At 31.9% G+C, this 14,235-nt stretch overlaps 1 protein-coding gene across 1 annotated transcript; it reads right to left on the bottom strand.

The window, feature by feature from the left end:
- Positions 1-7,458: 7,458 nt before the first annotated feature.
- Positions 7,459-8,574, bottom strand: LOC135149614 (uncharacterized). The gene is made up of 5 exons (XM_064085368.1): positions 8,434-8,574; positions 8,040-8,331; positions 7,870-7,987; positions 7,635-7,759; positions 7,459-7,550 (listed from the first exon to the last, which is right to left on the bottom strand). Exons 1-5 carry the CDS (start codon positions 8,572-8,574, stop codon positions 7,459-7,461), a joined length of 768 nt encoding a protein of 255 aa, XP_063941438.1.
- Between the last annotated feature and the right edge of the window lie 5,661 nt (positions 8,575-14,235).

The raw sequence follows: 14,235 nt of genomic DNA, 5'->3' as shown, positions 1-14,235 counted from the left end.
TTTTATCATAAATTTAATTGTTATTTTTTTAAATTTTTTTTATTGATTGACTAATTTTTTTGTGAATAGTTAATATATAATTTTTATTCTTGTCACATATTATATATTATAAGTATTATTTATTTTTTGTGTTATATAAAATATATTTAAATTCAATTTATTTAACAAAAATATAAAATGCTACTTAGACAATGTACTTTATTTTAGACGTTTATGCTAAATATTTTTGTATTTTCTCGATCCTTCTTGCTTTCTAGCTGCATGGTTTGCTGTTTATATTGTTTTTTTCTTTTACTTTAACAAGCTTGTGTAATGTTGTAAAAGACTTTGTGGTTAGGGTGATATTTATGTACTTAAAGAGAATATATAATAAATATTATTCTCTTTTATGTGGTATATATAACACATAAATATTATTCTCTGTAAAATATATAAATATTATTCTTTTTATTGGATATATATACCACATAAATATTATTCTCTTTTAAATTAATTTAAAACTTAAAACAAGAAAAACGTCTAAAAAATATACATTGTCTAAGTAGCATTTTATATTTTTGTTAAATAAATTAAATTTAGATATATTTTATATAACACAAAAAATAAATACTAAGATTAGAATGTATAGGTAATAATGATAATTTTAATAATAATCTACTAACTATTAAAAATATATAAACAAAGAATTCTAAACATATAATATAAAATAAAGTTAATTGTTATTTATTCAAAACAAAATTAGTTTAATCATAATAATCATCTAAATCCATAAATTCAAAAAAAAAGAGTATAATTTCATATTTTTTTAGAAGTAGACACTTAGGTTTTCACAGTCTGTGTTGTCCGCTGTTATTAACCGCGGATAGGCATGTGTGTCCGCGGGAGAAACACGCGGAAAGACCTAGTGTCCGCGGTTTTTAAGCGCGGACACTTAAAAACTGAATCTTTTGTCCCAGCCGTTGGATCGTCGATCCAACGGCTGGGGAGTAGGTTGTCAAATAAACGTTTCCTGACAACCACATGTCAGGGAACAGGACCCATGTATTATTGCTGTAATTCAGTGGAGGCAGGTTTGCAGATGATTTTATGAGACCACTATGAGTGAGGGGCCTGAAAAATGTGCTATTGCTGTATGGGGCTTGTGACTGAAGACAGGGGTAAGAAAAAGTGTCATTTGTGGCTTTTTCTGGGGAGGACTTCTTTTAAATTTTCATATATGTTTATGATATGTTTCAATATTTATAACGTATATTCTTGCATAATCAATACACGAGGATTACTTTTGGACCTGATAAAAATTATTAAAGTAAATACGAAGTTCAACTTGAAATTAAATAAATTCAAGATTTGACTTAAAAGTTTAAATATTTGATTAAATCAATATTGGTCTTAAAATCTTTCAACATCACAAAAATTTTAAATTTTTTATTAAATTGATTTACTATAAATTAAAAGAATTATATTAGCAACACGAGTTTTAAGATTATTTTCATGGTGACACTTTCAAAATCACTTGCAATATAGAAATGTTATTATAGACACATATCTTGTCTTTTGTGTACCTATTTCACCAATCATGTGAATAATGCTATCATCATTGACAATTACTCCCTCCGTCCCTTTGAATTCTATACACTTTCCTTTTCGGGATGTCCCATTCAATTCTATACATTTCAAAACTTTCCCAAAATAGTACTCCCTCCGTTTCTTTTTACTTTGCTCGTTTGAGATGTCGGGACTGTTCATAACATGAGACAAATGATTAGTTTACGTCAAATCTATGAGACCAAATATAGTCATGAGTGATCTTGTTGGATTCGTATTTATGAGTATTTTAATACGATGAAGTTTTTATATTCAACACTAATATGAAACTAAAGATATTAACGATAGAAAGTGTGCATTGGCAAACGTGTCCAAGGCAAATGAGAAAAGTAATAAGAGACGGAGGGAGTAAGGTTTTATAATATAAAAATCTCACTCACCCACTAACTTCATTAACTTTTCCAAATTTTATCACTTAAATATTAGTGGCTCCCACCACTTTACCTACTTTTTTTTCTCTTTCTTATTACTTTACATTACTTTATACAGTTTTTTTAGTCTCCGTGCCCAATACAAATGTATAGATCCCAGAGGGACGGAGGGAGTACTTATTAACACAAACTAGGGAATTTTGCCCGCGCTACGCGAGCTCACATCGAAATTCTGCCAATTTTAAAAAACTTCAAAGATTTTTATTGCTAATCTTTATTGGAAAAAATATGTGTCATCAAAAATAATTCAGGAATTATACTTACGTTCTATAACAAACATAATAAACTACTGCGTTAGTACAAATATTACCAAAATAGAGGTAGAAATAAAAATATTTCTGGGCAGAAACATTATAATATTAGGACACATAAATGCGAGTTAGAAAAAATTACGATTAAAAAGAGCAATTCATATGCATAGTGTAATGTTTTCAAAAACCCAAAAAAACAAAAAAAAGGCACAAATCGACGTATCATTCAAAGGTAATAAAAAAAGGTGAACTATTTTTAACCGCAATAAATAATAATTATTATAATCACACCACAAATCCGAATAATATATATTTTACAGATAGGATTCATGGTAAAAAAAAATTGGAAAAAAAAAAATTAAAAAAACTCCATACTTACAGTTTAACAGATACTAAAACAATATATTGAATAACTCCTCTTAATTTATAACAATAAATCGTAATCTATTTTAAATTTGTGGTATCCTTATCAATTGAAAAAAATAATAACTTGGGTTTCAGCATCACCGCTATGAATTCTAATTACAACATTTTATAAAACTTTATATATTGGTATTTTTAAAGAATGTTACAGTTTTCTTTAAAAAATAGCAAACTAAAATTAGGACATCTTTAAGGGTTTTTAGAAGGAGATGAAACGTTTATCTAACAATTTGAAAAACAGAGTTTGTCCAAAAAAAACTTCTGCATGCTCTCCAAAGCTTAACCAAGCGAAGAAGAAGAAAGAAAAAGCAATCATCAAACGACGGAGAAGATGAATTCAACATCGAAAATGGTTGAATCAAACTCGAGCAAGGTACCACGCTCGAACAACCAAAGAAGTATTTTCTCTTGCGATTGTTGTGTGTTTAGTTTTCTACTCAAAACCCTGATTCCAAATGTGCACAGTAGACATATTGATCAACGATGCAACGTATGATTGCATCTCTTGGTATTTCTGTGATACATGGTGCTTGTTTTTTGGTTAAATGCACTCACTGGTTTTTAGAGTTTTAGGGATTCCAGTAACTTCTAATGCAAGGATTAGAATCTTTGTTTTGATAATGTTAAATAGCTTTAATCTATTATGTGAAAGCTTTATTGATTTGTTCTGTAATCTACTGTATTTTTGCCAAGAATCTGTAATTTCAGTTTGTTACTTGTTGGATTAATTGATTCGTTTAGCATTATTTGTTGTAAGAAACTAAGGTAAAGTCAGATACTGATTTTATAAGGAGGATTGTGAATTGACAATGTCAATATAGCTTAATGTGATTAATCAGTTGCTATTCTTCGTTTACTTAAAACTACACATCATCATAGCCTTGACAAAAAAACAATGAACAAAATAAGAGCTGCAAAGTATTGTAATTTGCTCTTTACAATTGATGTTATTTGTTATTAAAGTCTTTCTTCGACTAACGAAAGTTATTCAAGTTACAGAACGTACAAATTGTAAGCTCTATACAGGATTTGTTCATCTTGTCAAGTCTAAAACAGAATTTTTACGTTGGAACTAACGGCATTTCACATTATCTCTGCTCTGATCAGAACCTGGCCAGAAAAAAAAGAGTCTTAGTGCAGAAGTGGGAAGGAGTTTGTGGCAGTGGTGAGTTATACTTATGATTTAAATGACTGACTATATAACATTTATATCTCGAATTCAGACTGATTGTTCTTCTAATGCTTTTCCAGGAAAGGAAACTGTTCTTTACAGCTTCTTGTCAGTTAGCAAAGATATCAATAATTTTGGGGTTCTGGTAAACAATAAGAAATTTAATTCCTAAATTTGACTGTGATAACCTTGTCATTTTATGGTGTTTTTCACAACTTATTTGTTTTTTATAAACTGAATGCAGACTCTACCAGCTGATTTTGTTGATAAATTTGGACAAACATTACCATTCATGGTAGGACTTAGCTGCAAAACAGTTTTGTGGTGTGTGTACTGTGATATTGAGCGGCGTGAATTGCATGGCCTAAATAGGTTTATGAAATTTTACGGAGTAAAGATCTTCAACTTGGTACAGTTTGATTACCTTGGGGATGGTTTATTCGTGGTTAGACTATTCAAAGAAACCGCATTTGAAAGTAACTATCCCACTGACAAAGCAGAAGACATAGAATTGAGCAAAGAATGGGAGGCACTTAACAGATCTCAGTATGTTCTCGACACCAGGACACTTGAGGGTGAGAAAGCAATAGCATCGATTTCTTTCAATGCATGCTCGCACCAAACTGATTACACATATCTGATTTTTGTGGAATCAGATATTGATCATAGCAGAGGGGAAATGGTAATTCTTTTACAAATTCTTGTAGGCTCCTGTACACGTAAACTATTATCCAAATTTATTGAATTATCCGTACGTTCATTGATGCATTTATTACGATTGTGCATTGTCACTCTGGTACATTTTCAGATCTTATCACCTATGTGGGATGCTTATTATAAATATTGGGAGGATGGGAGTTCAGTTGTGTTCAAGTTTGTTGAGAAATCATGGACAATAAAGATTAGAAAAAGCGGTGAAGTATGCTATTTAGGAGAAGGACTGGTTGACTTTGCCAGTGGCGCCGGACTTAGAGATGGTGATTTTCTGGTGGCATTTAGAGAGAAAGAAGAAATCAATGATTGTCTGAGAGTCTGCATCTACGATCACAGAGACCATGGATTGGACATGGTGAAAGGTTCAAAACTCGGAATTTAGTTATATAGTCTAAACCTACCCTTATTTTTTCCTTAACCAAACAGTTGTATTTCGATGCACTTTTATGCAGTGTTATCTGATCCGGTGCCAAATAAATGGAGCAAGTCCTTCTTCAAAGTTGTGTATGAAAATGCGTCTGACCGTGGACAATTCGTAAGCATACTTATATCTCTTTATGGTATTCTAAGTATTTAGCTTAAAAATGTGTTAAGGATCTAGCTCAACACTATAATGTTAAAAATTAAAATTTTTACCCCAGTTGCGAAAACAGTATACCTAACAAAAATATACTGTGGTTATACATATAGAAACTGTGTAAATTCTATATTTGATGAATATATTACAAATTCTTAGTCAAAGATTAATGCTTAAAAAAAAAGCCAGACAATAGCAACTAATATACCGAGGGCATTTAAATCTAATATACGCCCTATGGATTGTGAATGGACGGTCTGCGGACTGAGAAAAAAGTTAAAACATGATGAACACACTACATTATTGCAGTACATCGACACCAGTTGAAGAATATTGTATAATTAGATTAAAATGTCGCCGCACCATATTACAGTTGTAAAAAATTCAACTTAATCTTTCAGAATTTGGCCTCTGACTTTTATCGTATTATTATTCCAAGCTTCCTGATAGCGGATAGTTTCTTCTTGGTGATCTTAAACTTGTAGATTAAACTAAATAGCAATGAATTCATAATTTTGCAGATGGTGCCATTTTTGGTAAACCAATTTTACAGGTGGAAACTAACGCAGATAAAGATACTCTATGTTGGTGGCCTGGACTGGGGATTCAAGTATAAACCATTCCCTGGTTATATCTATAATTTGGAAGATATGATCAAGCATTTCAGATTGAAAATGAAGGAGACCATTGTCTTTACATTCAATGAGTCAGATGTAATGCATGCTAGAGTGTATCAGTCCAATGGTGTAGAGATCAACTACAGATCAAGAATAAAGCAGGGACAGGCTGATGATGCTGATGAATGGATCTGGAGTTTTGAAGAAATACCCGAATCAGGTTAAACTGCTTATGTGCTACAGTACCTTATATAATAAAATTTATTAAAAACTTCCCGTTAATTGGTTTACTGAAATACTTTAACTTTAAGTGTCCAATAGTTACAAACGATCCAGTATTTACTGGCATTGTATCTTCTTGTGAACCGATAGGAGTAGGGAGGGACGAAGACATTGGAATTGATGATCCAATGGATGTAGAAGATGATGCTGTGGTTGATCGTGAGTTTGAAACATGCTTGACAGCGGGAAACGTTGACAAAAAAACTCACGGACTGGTAATACTCTGGCACATGCCTAATATATTAAAGCTTCAATTGATGACATGTATTATCCAGCATTTTAATGTATATTCCATGAATGTCTATCTCAGTTTATTCCTCACACAATCAAGCCTGCGAGTGGTATATGGAAGAAAACACAGAAGATTAAATTCATCACAGATAAGGGTGTCTGGGATATTGGTATAATAAACACAGCGGTAAGACCAAGATTTTCAGCAGGGTGGAATAAATTCATTCGTGGTAATGAATACACAGCTGGTCAGAAGCTTATGTTCAGAATGGTCGAGCATGATGACTACATTGATTTCCTAATAAGTAAAATTTAGAAGAATTTAAACTTAGTTCTGACTGAAACCGTGATCTTTTGGGATTACAAAATCATGTGTAATGGTGTCCGTTTAAGAATATTAACAGCAGCTTTAGACATGTCTTTTACCCATATGCCAATTGCATTGACATTTTTTGTATCTAATAATCATCTTCATCAGCTATATTTTTTGATTGCAAAACATTGTAGACTGTTTGATGACCTGGAAAACCAAAGTTTGTTTGTAAATTCATTTTCTTCCTGATCACTTTCGGAATGATAACTTGACGGATACTATCAATGAGTCATGACATTTTACATTCCATAACAACCTGTACGTATCCTTAAAACATCGAACTTTGTGTTATGACAATCCTAACAAATCTACAAAATGATAGAAGGCATGCTTTCCCAACGATGAATTTGTTCAAAAGAATGACTAAACACAAATCATTCAATTAAGGCAGCTTGATTTTATTGTCTATAATGCTTGGCCAATTCCGTATCCTTTAGAAAATGTATTACAAATTGTGAAAAACGTACTAAAAATAAATAACTCATAAAAAAGCAAAAATAAGGTACATAGATTCTTGAAGGAAAGGGCATAACTTGTACCAAAGTCGAAAAATATGAAAAAGAGTTCATGTGAATAACGGAATGAAAATTAAGATGAATAAGCTACTTGTGCTAATATACTAAGACGAAAACAGTTGTTTCCCACAATATTTGTTGCTGCAAAGTTGTGGATTCCAAAAAACACCTAGCCAAACCTGTATGCATCAAGACATTTTGAATGAGAATTAGAGCTAAAATAATAAGTCAATTTTAAAGAAAAATGAAAAGGTTTACGATGTGAAACTCAATTATGCCTGTTTCGAAAGGAGAAAACATCCTGGTGATTAAGATTTACATAAATCCTAGAAGACTCCATGCTTGAGAGGCGAGCATTGCCTGTAAAAATTTATTAAAAATGTCAGAGATATAGATAGGGTACAGTTTTGTGTAAAATCGAAGCATCGGTGTGCTGTACAGTACCGTCAATATCTCTGGATACTTTGAAGCCTGCCAACACAACCACCACTGGTCTTTCAACTACACCGTTAATCACTTGATTCAGTTCTTCAGTCATAGGACCCCATTTATAGACATTGCGCAAAATACTTTGCACGTTCAACAACCAAAAAATATTCTAAATTAGTATATTTCTTGTTTAAATTAAACGTTTACTGTATCATATATAAATCCAATGAAAAAAATTCATGTCGAATACCTTCCATCAGAAATTCTAAACTTCACGACATCTATTAATCTCTCCTTGCCTTGTACACGTTCCAAAGGCTGAGGGTTCTCCAGAAGACCAATAACATCTGAAAAACATGCTTTTAGTGCTTCGGAATGAAATGAGAGTAATTAACAGGGATTTAACAGACAATAACATACCAACGGATAAAGCATGGTAATTTTCCTGACCATCTCGTCCAACCAAGTAATCCAGCTCTTGCAATGTTTTGTAATTGAATTTGTGCCGAGCTATCATCCCGGTGTCGTGTACATGAGGAGTGATAGATGTGAAGTTTGTAAGCAAGATCATCTTTGAATTTGGCACTGGTCTGAAATCGACAGTGGCATTCCTCACTAACACGTTGACAATAGTGTAGATACGTCCTTCCATTAAGACATCGCTGAATCTTTGCCATAAATCAGGATTGACAATAGCAAGTATTTGATTGTCCTGTTTAACACAAAAATATAAAACTCGATGCATACAGTGATTACAGTGGAATTTGTTATGATAGTTATAAATCGGTCTGTGTTGAAATTGGTCACATCTTACCAAACAATCCAAAAGAATGAGATTATGCCTGTCGACGAAACCATTCCCATAACGCGTCTGCCATATTCTGGTGACACGAACCTTCAAAGTCCAACTGGTCTTGGAGTCATCTAAAGCAGACAGGTGATCATGAGCTTCCATACCTATCACACCAAAACACATATAATCATACAGAATTTAACATACAAAATAGACAATGCTACCGATATGTAATGTTAGTATCAGAACCAATGATGTTTCTTGAAGATTGAGACGACTGATATATTTAGATCGATATGGTAGATGGTGCAAATTTAGGAAATTTATAGAACAAATAGCAAGGAGTATAAAAGGGAAGAAAACAATAAAGAAACGGATTGATATCTCAGCTTAAAAAGAGGCTAAATTAGCCTACCTAATCACATAAATCAGTTGCTTAAAATATGTATATGTTGACCAACAATATCTGCCATATTCTGTCATAATTATTGTATGTTTTGTAATTTTTTTTTTTGTGTCATATTTCTTTGGTTAGAGGTAGGAGACTAAGCATAAAAAAGAGATTTCGATTTATAAAAAAAACAATGAGTTTGTTGTTTAATATAAATAAATTCTTTGTATGTTTATAGGCACTGCTGTCAAATATCAAAATGTATTGATTAATTTTCTAACAGTAAAATCGCGGTCATAAGTAAAAAAAAATTCTGCCAATAAAAAATGAGTTCAATACTGTGCGTAATTGAAGATGAAATTTTCAAACATTTAAATTATGATCAAATAGTGATTCAGTTCCTCGGTTCAATACTTATAAAATACCCTACACAATTTTTCGACCGAAAGAAGCAATAAGGAAGGAGGAGGATAAATAAATGTGTGGACATAAAATTAGAAATCTATTTTGTTACCAAAAAAACCATGCTTGAAATAATTTATAATAAGAGATATAAAAAATTTATTTAGAAAACATAAATGCATGAAATTTTCATGATTTTTTTTTTTTGCATTGTCTTCAGAATTTTGAGAAGACTGATATATTTATATCGATATGGTAGATGGTGCAAATTTTGGAAATTTATAGAACGAATAGATAGGAGTATAAAAAGGAAGAAAACAATAAAGAAACGGATTGATATCTACAGATTAAAAAGAGTCTAAATTAGCCTAACTAATCACATAAATCAGTTGCTTAAAATATGTATATGTTGAGCAACAATATCCTCCGTATTCTGTCATAATGATTGTATATTTTTTTTTTTTTTTTTGTGTCATATTTCTTTGGCTAGAGGGGAAAGACTAAGCATAAAAAAGAGAATTTGATTTATAAAAAAAACACTGATTTTGTTGGTTAATATAAGTAAATTCTTTGTATGTTTATAGGCACTGCTATAAAAATATCAAAATGTAATGGTTAATTTTCTAAAAGTAAAACCGCTAGCATTAGTATAAAATATTTGGAGTATTAAAAAAAGTGCTTAATACTATATCTGATCAAGTACAAAGAATCTTAAATGAACTTGATGTTTTAAAATTTTGAATATGGAAAATCAAATAATTGGGCAAAATTAAATACTTGTAGAAAGAGAGAACAGACAATACTTTTGGATTACGGAAGGCGTTTAATAATGTATATTAAGATTAAAAAAAAATATATTGGCCATGATATTAGTGACAGAGAAATTTATTATTTTCAATTATATAAAACAGAGAAATAAATAATAAAACAAATAAAAATCTTTAACGGCAATATTGTTATAGCATAAATCTAATCATGATATTTTTTATTGTGTCATATTCTTATTTATATAGAAAGGAGAATAAACATACAAATGACCTGTTTTTTTATAAAAAAATCACTGAGTTTATTGGTACATGTAAATATAGTCTCCGTATGTTTAGAGTCACTCCTATGAAATATCATGATTTAATGGTTAATTTTGTAAAAGTAAAATCGTGGGCATAAGTAAAAAAAAAATCTAACGCTTAAGAAATGTGTTCAATACTGCGTCTAAATGAAGATGAAATTTTCATTCATTTAAATTATGATGAAAAACGACTTTGGTCCTCGGGTCAGTCCTTATAAAATACCCTGCAAAATATTTGGACAGAAGAGAACATTAAGGAAGGTGGAGGATAAATAAATGTGTAGACACAAAATTAAAAATTCATTTTGTCACCTAAATTTCCATGATTGAAATACTTTAAATTAAGGGATATAAAATATTTATTTACGAAACAAAAATTATTTTAATTTCCATGATTTTTAAATTTAGAACACGATCAAAATTGATTTATAAATGCATGTATGTATACATGGTATATTGACGATTCAATTCTTTTAAATAAATACAGACGTGATAGCCAATCTTTACCGATAATTCATGTAAAAAAAAGAGTACAACCCAAGCGTATGGTTAATTGTTTACACTATGAAAATTTTACAAAAATGCTTGAGTCATTTTTTGAAATACTCAATTGTAAATCTGTAATAATTACCAAAATCCAAGAGTATCCCATACACGGTTCCCATGTATTGCTTTTGCAACTCAAAATGACAGAAAACGAAGATAAAAAGAAATGATGTTATAGTACACAATAGCTGTAGGGTAGGTATACGATAAGCAAATACAGCCACAATAGATGTATTTTGTTTAGGAGTTAATAGTGGTGTCATTTGCTGCGTCTTTTCATAATCCCATCCTACAAACCTTTGCACATTAACACACAACACTAACAGCTGCAGAAATCCAAACGCTGCTCACGAAAGAAGCAGAGCACTGCCAGACTGCCTAATGGAGCAAAAAAGGGTATCAACAAAGCGAAAATATGAGGCGGTGAAGAACGACTTGTACGTCGAGTTAACAAATCTCACGAATGACTCAAACAAACTTCACACTGACATAAGAAACGCAAATGAAGATTTCTTCCTGATGTGCAAGAGTATGGCAGAACGACAGGCTGATTTTCTCACTCGAGCACTGTTTCTCGAGGAAAAATATGGGTGAGTTGTAGTCTTAGCTAAAATTACTGATGTGTAAACACTTGTACTGAGTTTTTGAAAATTTAACCTTGCGTATGACATGTTTTTTTGATTTTGAGATGTAAACTGCAGAGAGGTGGTTGAAATGCTTGAAGGAAAACCGAAGCAGGGAGAGTGTGAATCCAGTGGGGAGAACGTAGTTCTACCAACTCCTTATGCTGACAGCTTTGCAAGGTTTGCTGAAGATTCAAATTATTCACTCAAAAGTCACGGAATATTGATGGCTGAAGAAGAGAAGAAGATGTCGCAGTTGTTCAAGGACTATGAGGAAGTGTTCAGTGAAAATATGAAGGTGTTTGGTGAGAGAGCCAAAGCAATTGCAGGAATGAGAACAACTCTTGCCGCCAAACTCACCAAGTTCAATACCTCCTCGCATATACCTGTACTGTCAGATTAGGGTAGACTATGCATATCCTATTTCTGCTGTCTTCTTTTATGTGCTATGCTTTCAACATTTTGGCCTATGCATTGTTAGTTCACTAAGCTGATACACTATGTAGTCTGTTTTTGCTCATGTTCCTCTTGTGCTAATGAACCTAATTAGGTGTTTCCATTGTGCTTTGAAATCCAATTGTTTGCTATTATGTTGCTTTACTGTTGTGGTTATCATTAAAAAACTGGAAAATCATTGATAACCTTGCATTATAAGTTTACCCACTCATAATACAGAGTGTCTTCCCTTATCAAAGCGTGTAAGAGTGCAACGACGCCAAACTGATAGAAGGTAACAACTCTGATTTCTTAAAATGAAATCAGTTTCACGGGTATGTTGAAACAGGTAAACGACTAAATGTCTTCTTATTTCTTAAATCAAGTATCAAATAAACTACAGAGCCGTGTATTACGTCAAAAACACAAAAATGTTGCAATGTGGAACTCCATTATTGAAAAAGATATAGCGATCTTCGAACTGTGCAGCTCAAAATAAGCTTTTAATCTAGAACTGATCAAGTAGCCTGAAACGTAAACCAATAGCAAGATAATGTAAGCAGCATCATCGTAGAAACATAAACCAAATAACAGTAAGAATACATGTAAAAAATATGATTATTCCAGTAATTAAATGATACTACTAAGAGTGTTTTGCACAGAGCAGCAAATTACCTTCGACGGATTTGCCAGACTGCATGATAATAAATGTTTACATACACTTTGGTTGCTTCTGTGCTACTAACTTGTAGGACACCTAGTGGAAACATAAAAGGAAAGACTAATGAGTATAATTATAGTAATTAGTATCGTTTAAAAATTTTTTTTTTGAGATTAAGCAAGGACCACTAAAGCTATTGGAAATTACCATTGCGAAAGTGAGGTTTCATTGAAGTTAAAATAACAATAGGCTCCAATTGATAATCACCATCTAATATATGACCAAGCAATGAAACTTTCTCATCCAACAAAACTACTCTTATCGTATTGCTGACATTCACCATAGATGTAGTTAACTTGTGTATTTGTCAAACAAAAGCATAGCATGAGAAATAGTTTGAACTAATATTTAAATTTTGGATAAATCATTATTACCGTCCATCATACAGATAAAAACGAACAGATTGACTCATTCCATATGTGGTGGCTTCAATGGCGGTATCACCCACGTCAATGATAATACCGACAATATCTACGTATGATAATGGTCATTAAGAATGGACAATAATTGAGTAATTGCACAATAGTTAACGAAAGTCAGAACTGTTACCCAGAGCGTATAAAGGTTCTTCATCTGGTGCAAGGTTCCTAGCAATGGAGTATATGTCTCCAAGCTGGGTAATTTCAAACTTATATCTGGGAAACCTTCCAATCTCCAGCGGGATATTAGTAACAATGGAAGTTTCATTTAATATAATGCACATGTCAGATGTAACAGGTCTAAGAGTCCCCATAGCTCTTCTTGTAACAAAATTCTCAACGATATACATGCTACCTTCATAAATAGGGATATTAAGATCGTCTAATGCTTCTGGAATAACAAAAGCATGGACATGGAAATCCTGAAATAAAAATAAATTTCATAGTTATTTCATGAAAACAAACAAAAAGAATGAGTGTTGAATGAGATACTGATATGTATGTAAAACCTCCGAATCGACGATGACAATGTTCATCCCAATAAATTCATTACTGCTGCTGAACGAATCCCATGCTCGAGTAACACGTATTTTGATTTTCCAATCCGTCCTGGATAGTTGAAGGGAGTTCAGTCTGTCAAACATGGTTCTGAAATGGGAAAACAAAAAAAGCAAGTGTAATGGTTATCAGATTGTGATTAGAAAACACAAAACCACAAAAGATGAAGTACTGCATTCCAACTACTTGGAACAATGAAAAGGAGCTGCACATACGTTCTGAGGTTAGTATATTTTCACGGGATAATAATGATCTGATTACTATAATATAGCATACCGTATAGTGTAGTCTGCATCACACATGGAAAACCCCAAAAATTATGGGTTTTGCCTGCATCAGTCCTTGATTGAGTTATCATAACATATGGGACTGTATAATATATCAGTTCAAAAAATTATAATTATAATGCTCAATGTTAAGGATAAGTACGCTGTAATTGCATATATGAATCAAAACAAAATATGCTTCACTAACTTTGTCAAGATTAGATTTTACCAAACGCGAATACATTTATTTTGTTAGATGATAACATAAATAATCATCTTTCCTATTTCTTTGAATGGAATCTTCTTTAGATTAGGCAATATATTGAAATTTATTTGTATGTGAATTTTTTTGTAAAAATTCCTCCGCAAAGAAATATAAACTTCTTTTAAGAG

The sequence above is a fragment of the Daucus carota genome, chromosome 9 (genome assembly GCF_001625215.2).
Source record: "Daucus carota subsp. sativus chromosome 9, DH1 v3.0, whole genome shotgun sequence".
Lineage (NCBI taxonomy): Eukaryota > Viridiplantae > Streptophyta > Magnoliopsida > Apiales > Apiaceae > Daucus > Daucus carota.
Note: the sequence above shows the minus strand (reverse complement) of the source record. Positions and strands in the feature narration are given on the sequence as shown.

Excerpts from the sequence above, each read along its gene's own strand:
- LOC135149614 (XM_064085368.1), bottom strand. The coding sequence starts at position 8,574 with ATGGAAGCTCATGATCACCTGTCTGCTTTAGATGACTCCAAGACCAGT. Across the intron at positions 8,332-8,433 it reads TCATTCTTTTGGATTGTTTG|GACAATCAAATACTTGCTAT; the intron begins GTAAGATGTGAC and ends TGTGTTAAACAG. Across the intron at positions 7,988-8,039 it reads TTACCATGCTTTATCCGTTG|CACTAAAAGCATGTTTTTCA; the intron begins GTATGTTATTGT and ends TTCATTCCGAAG.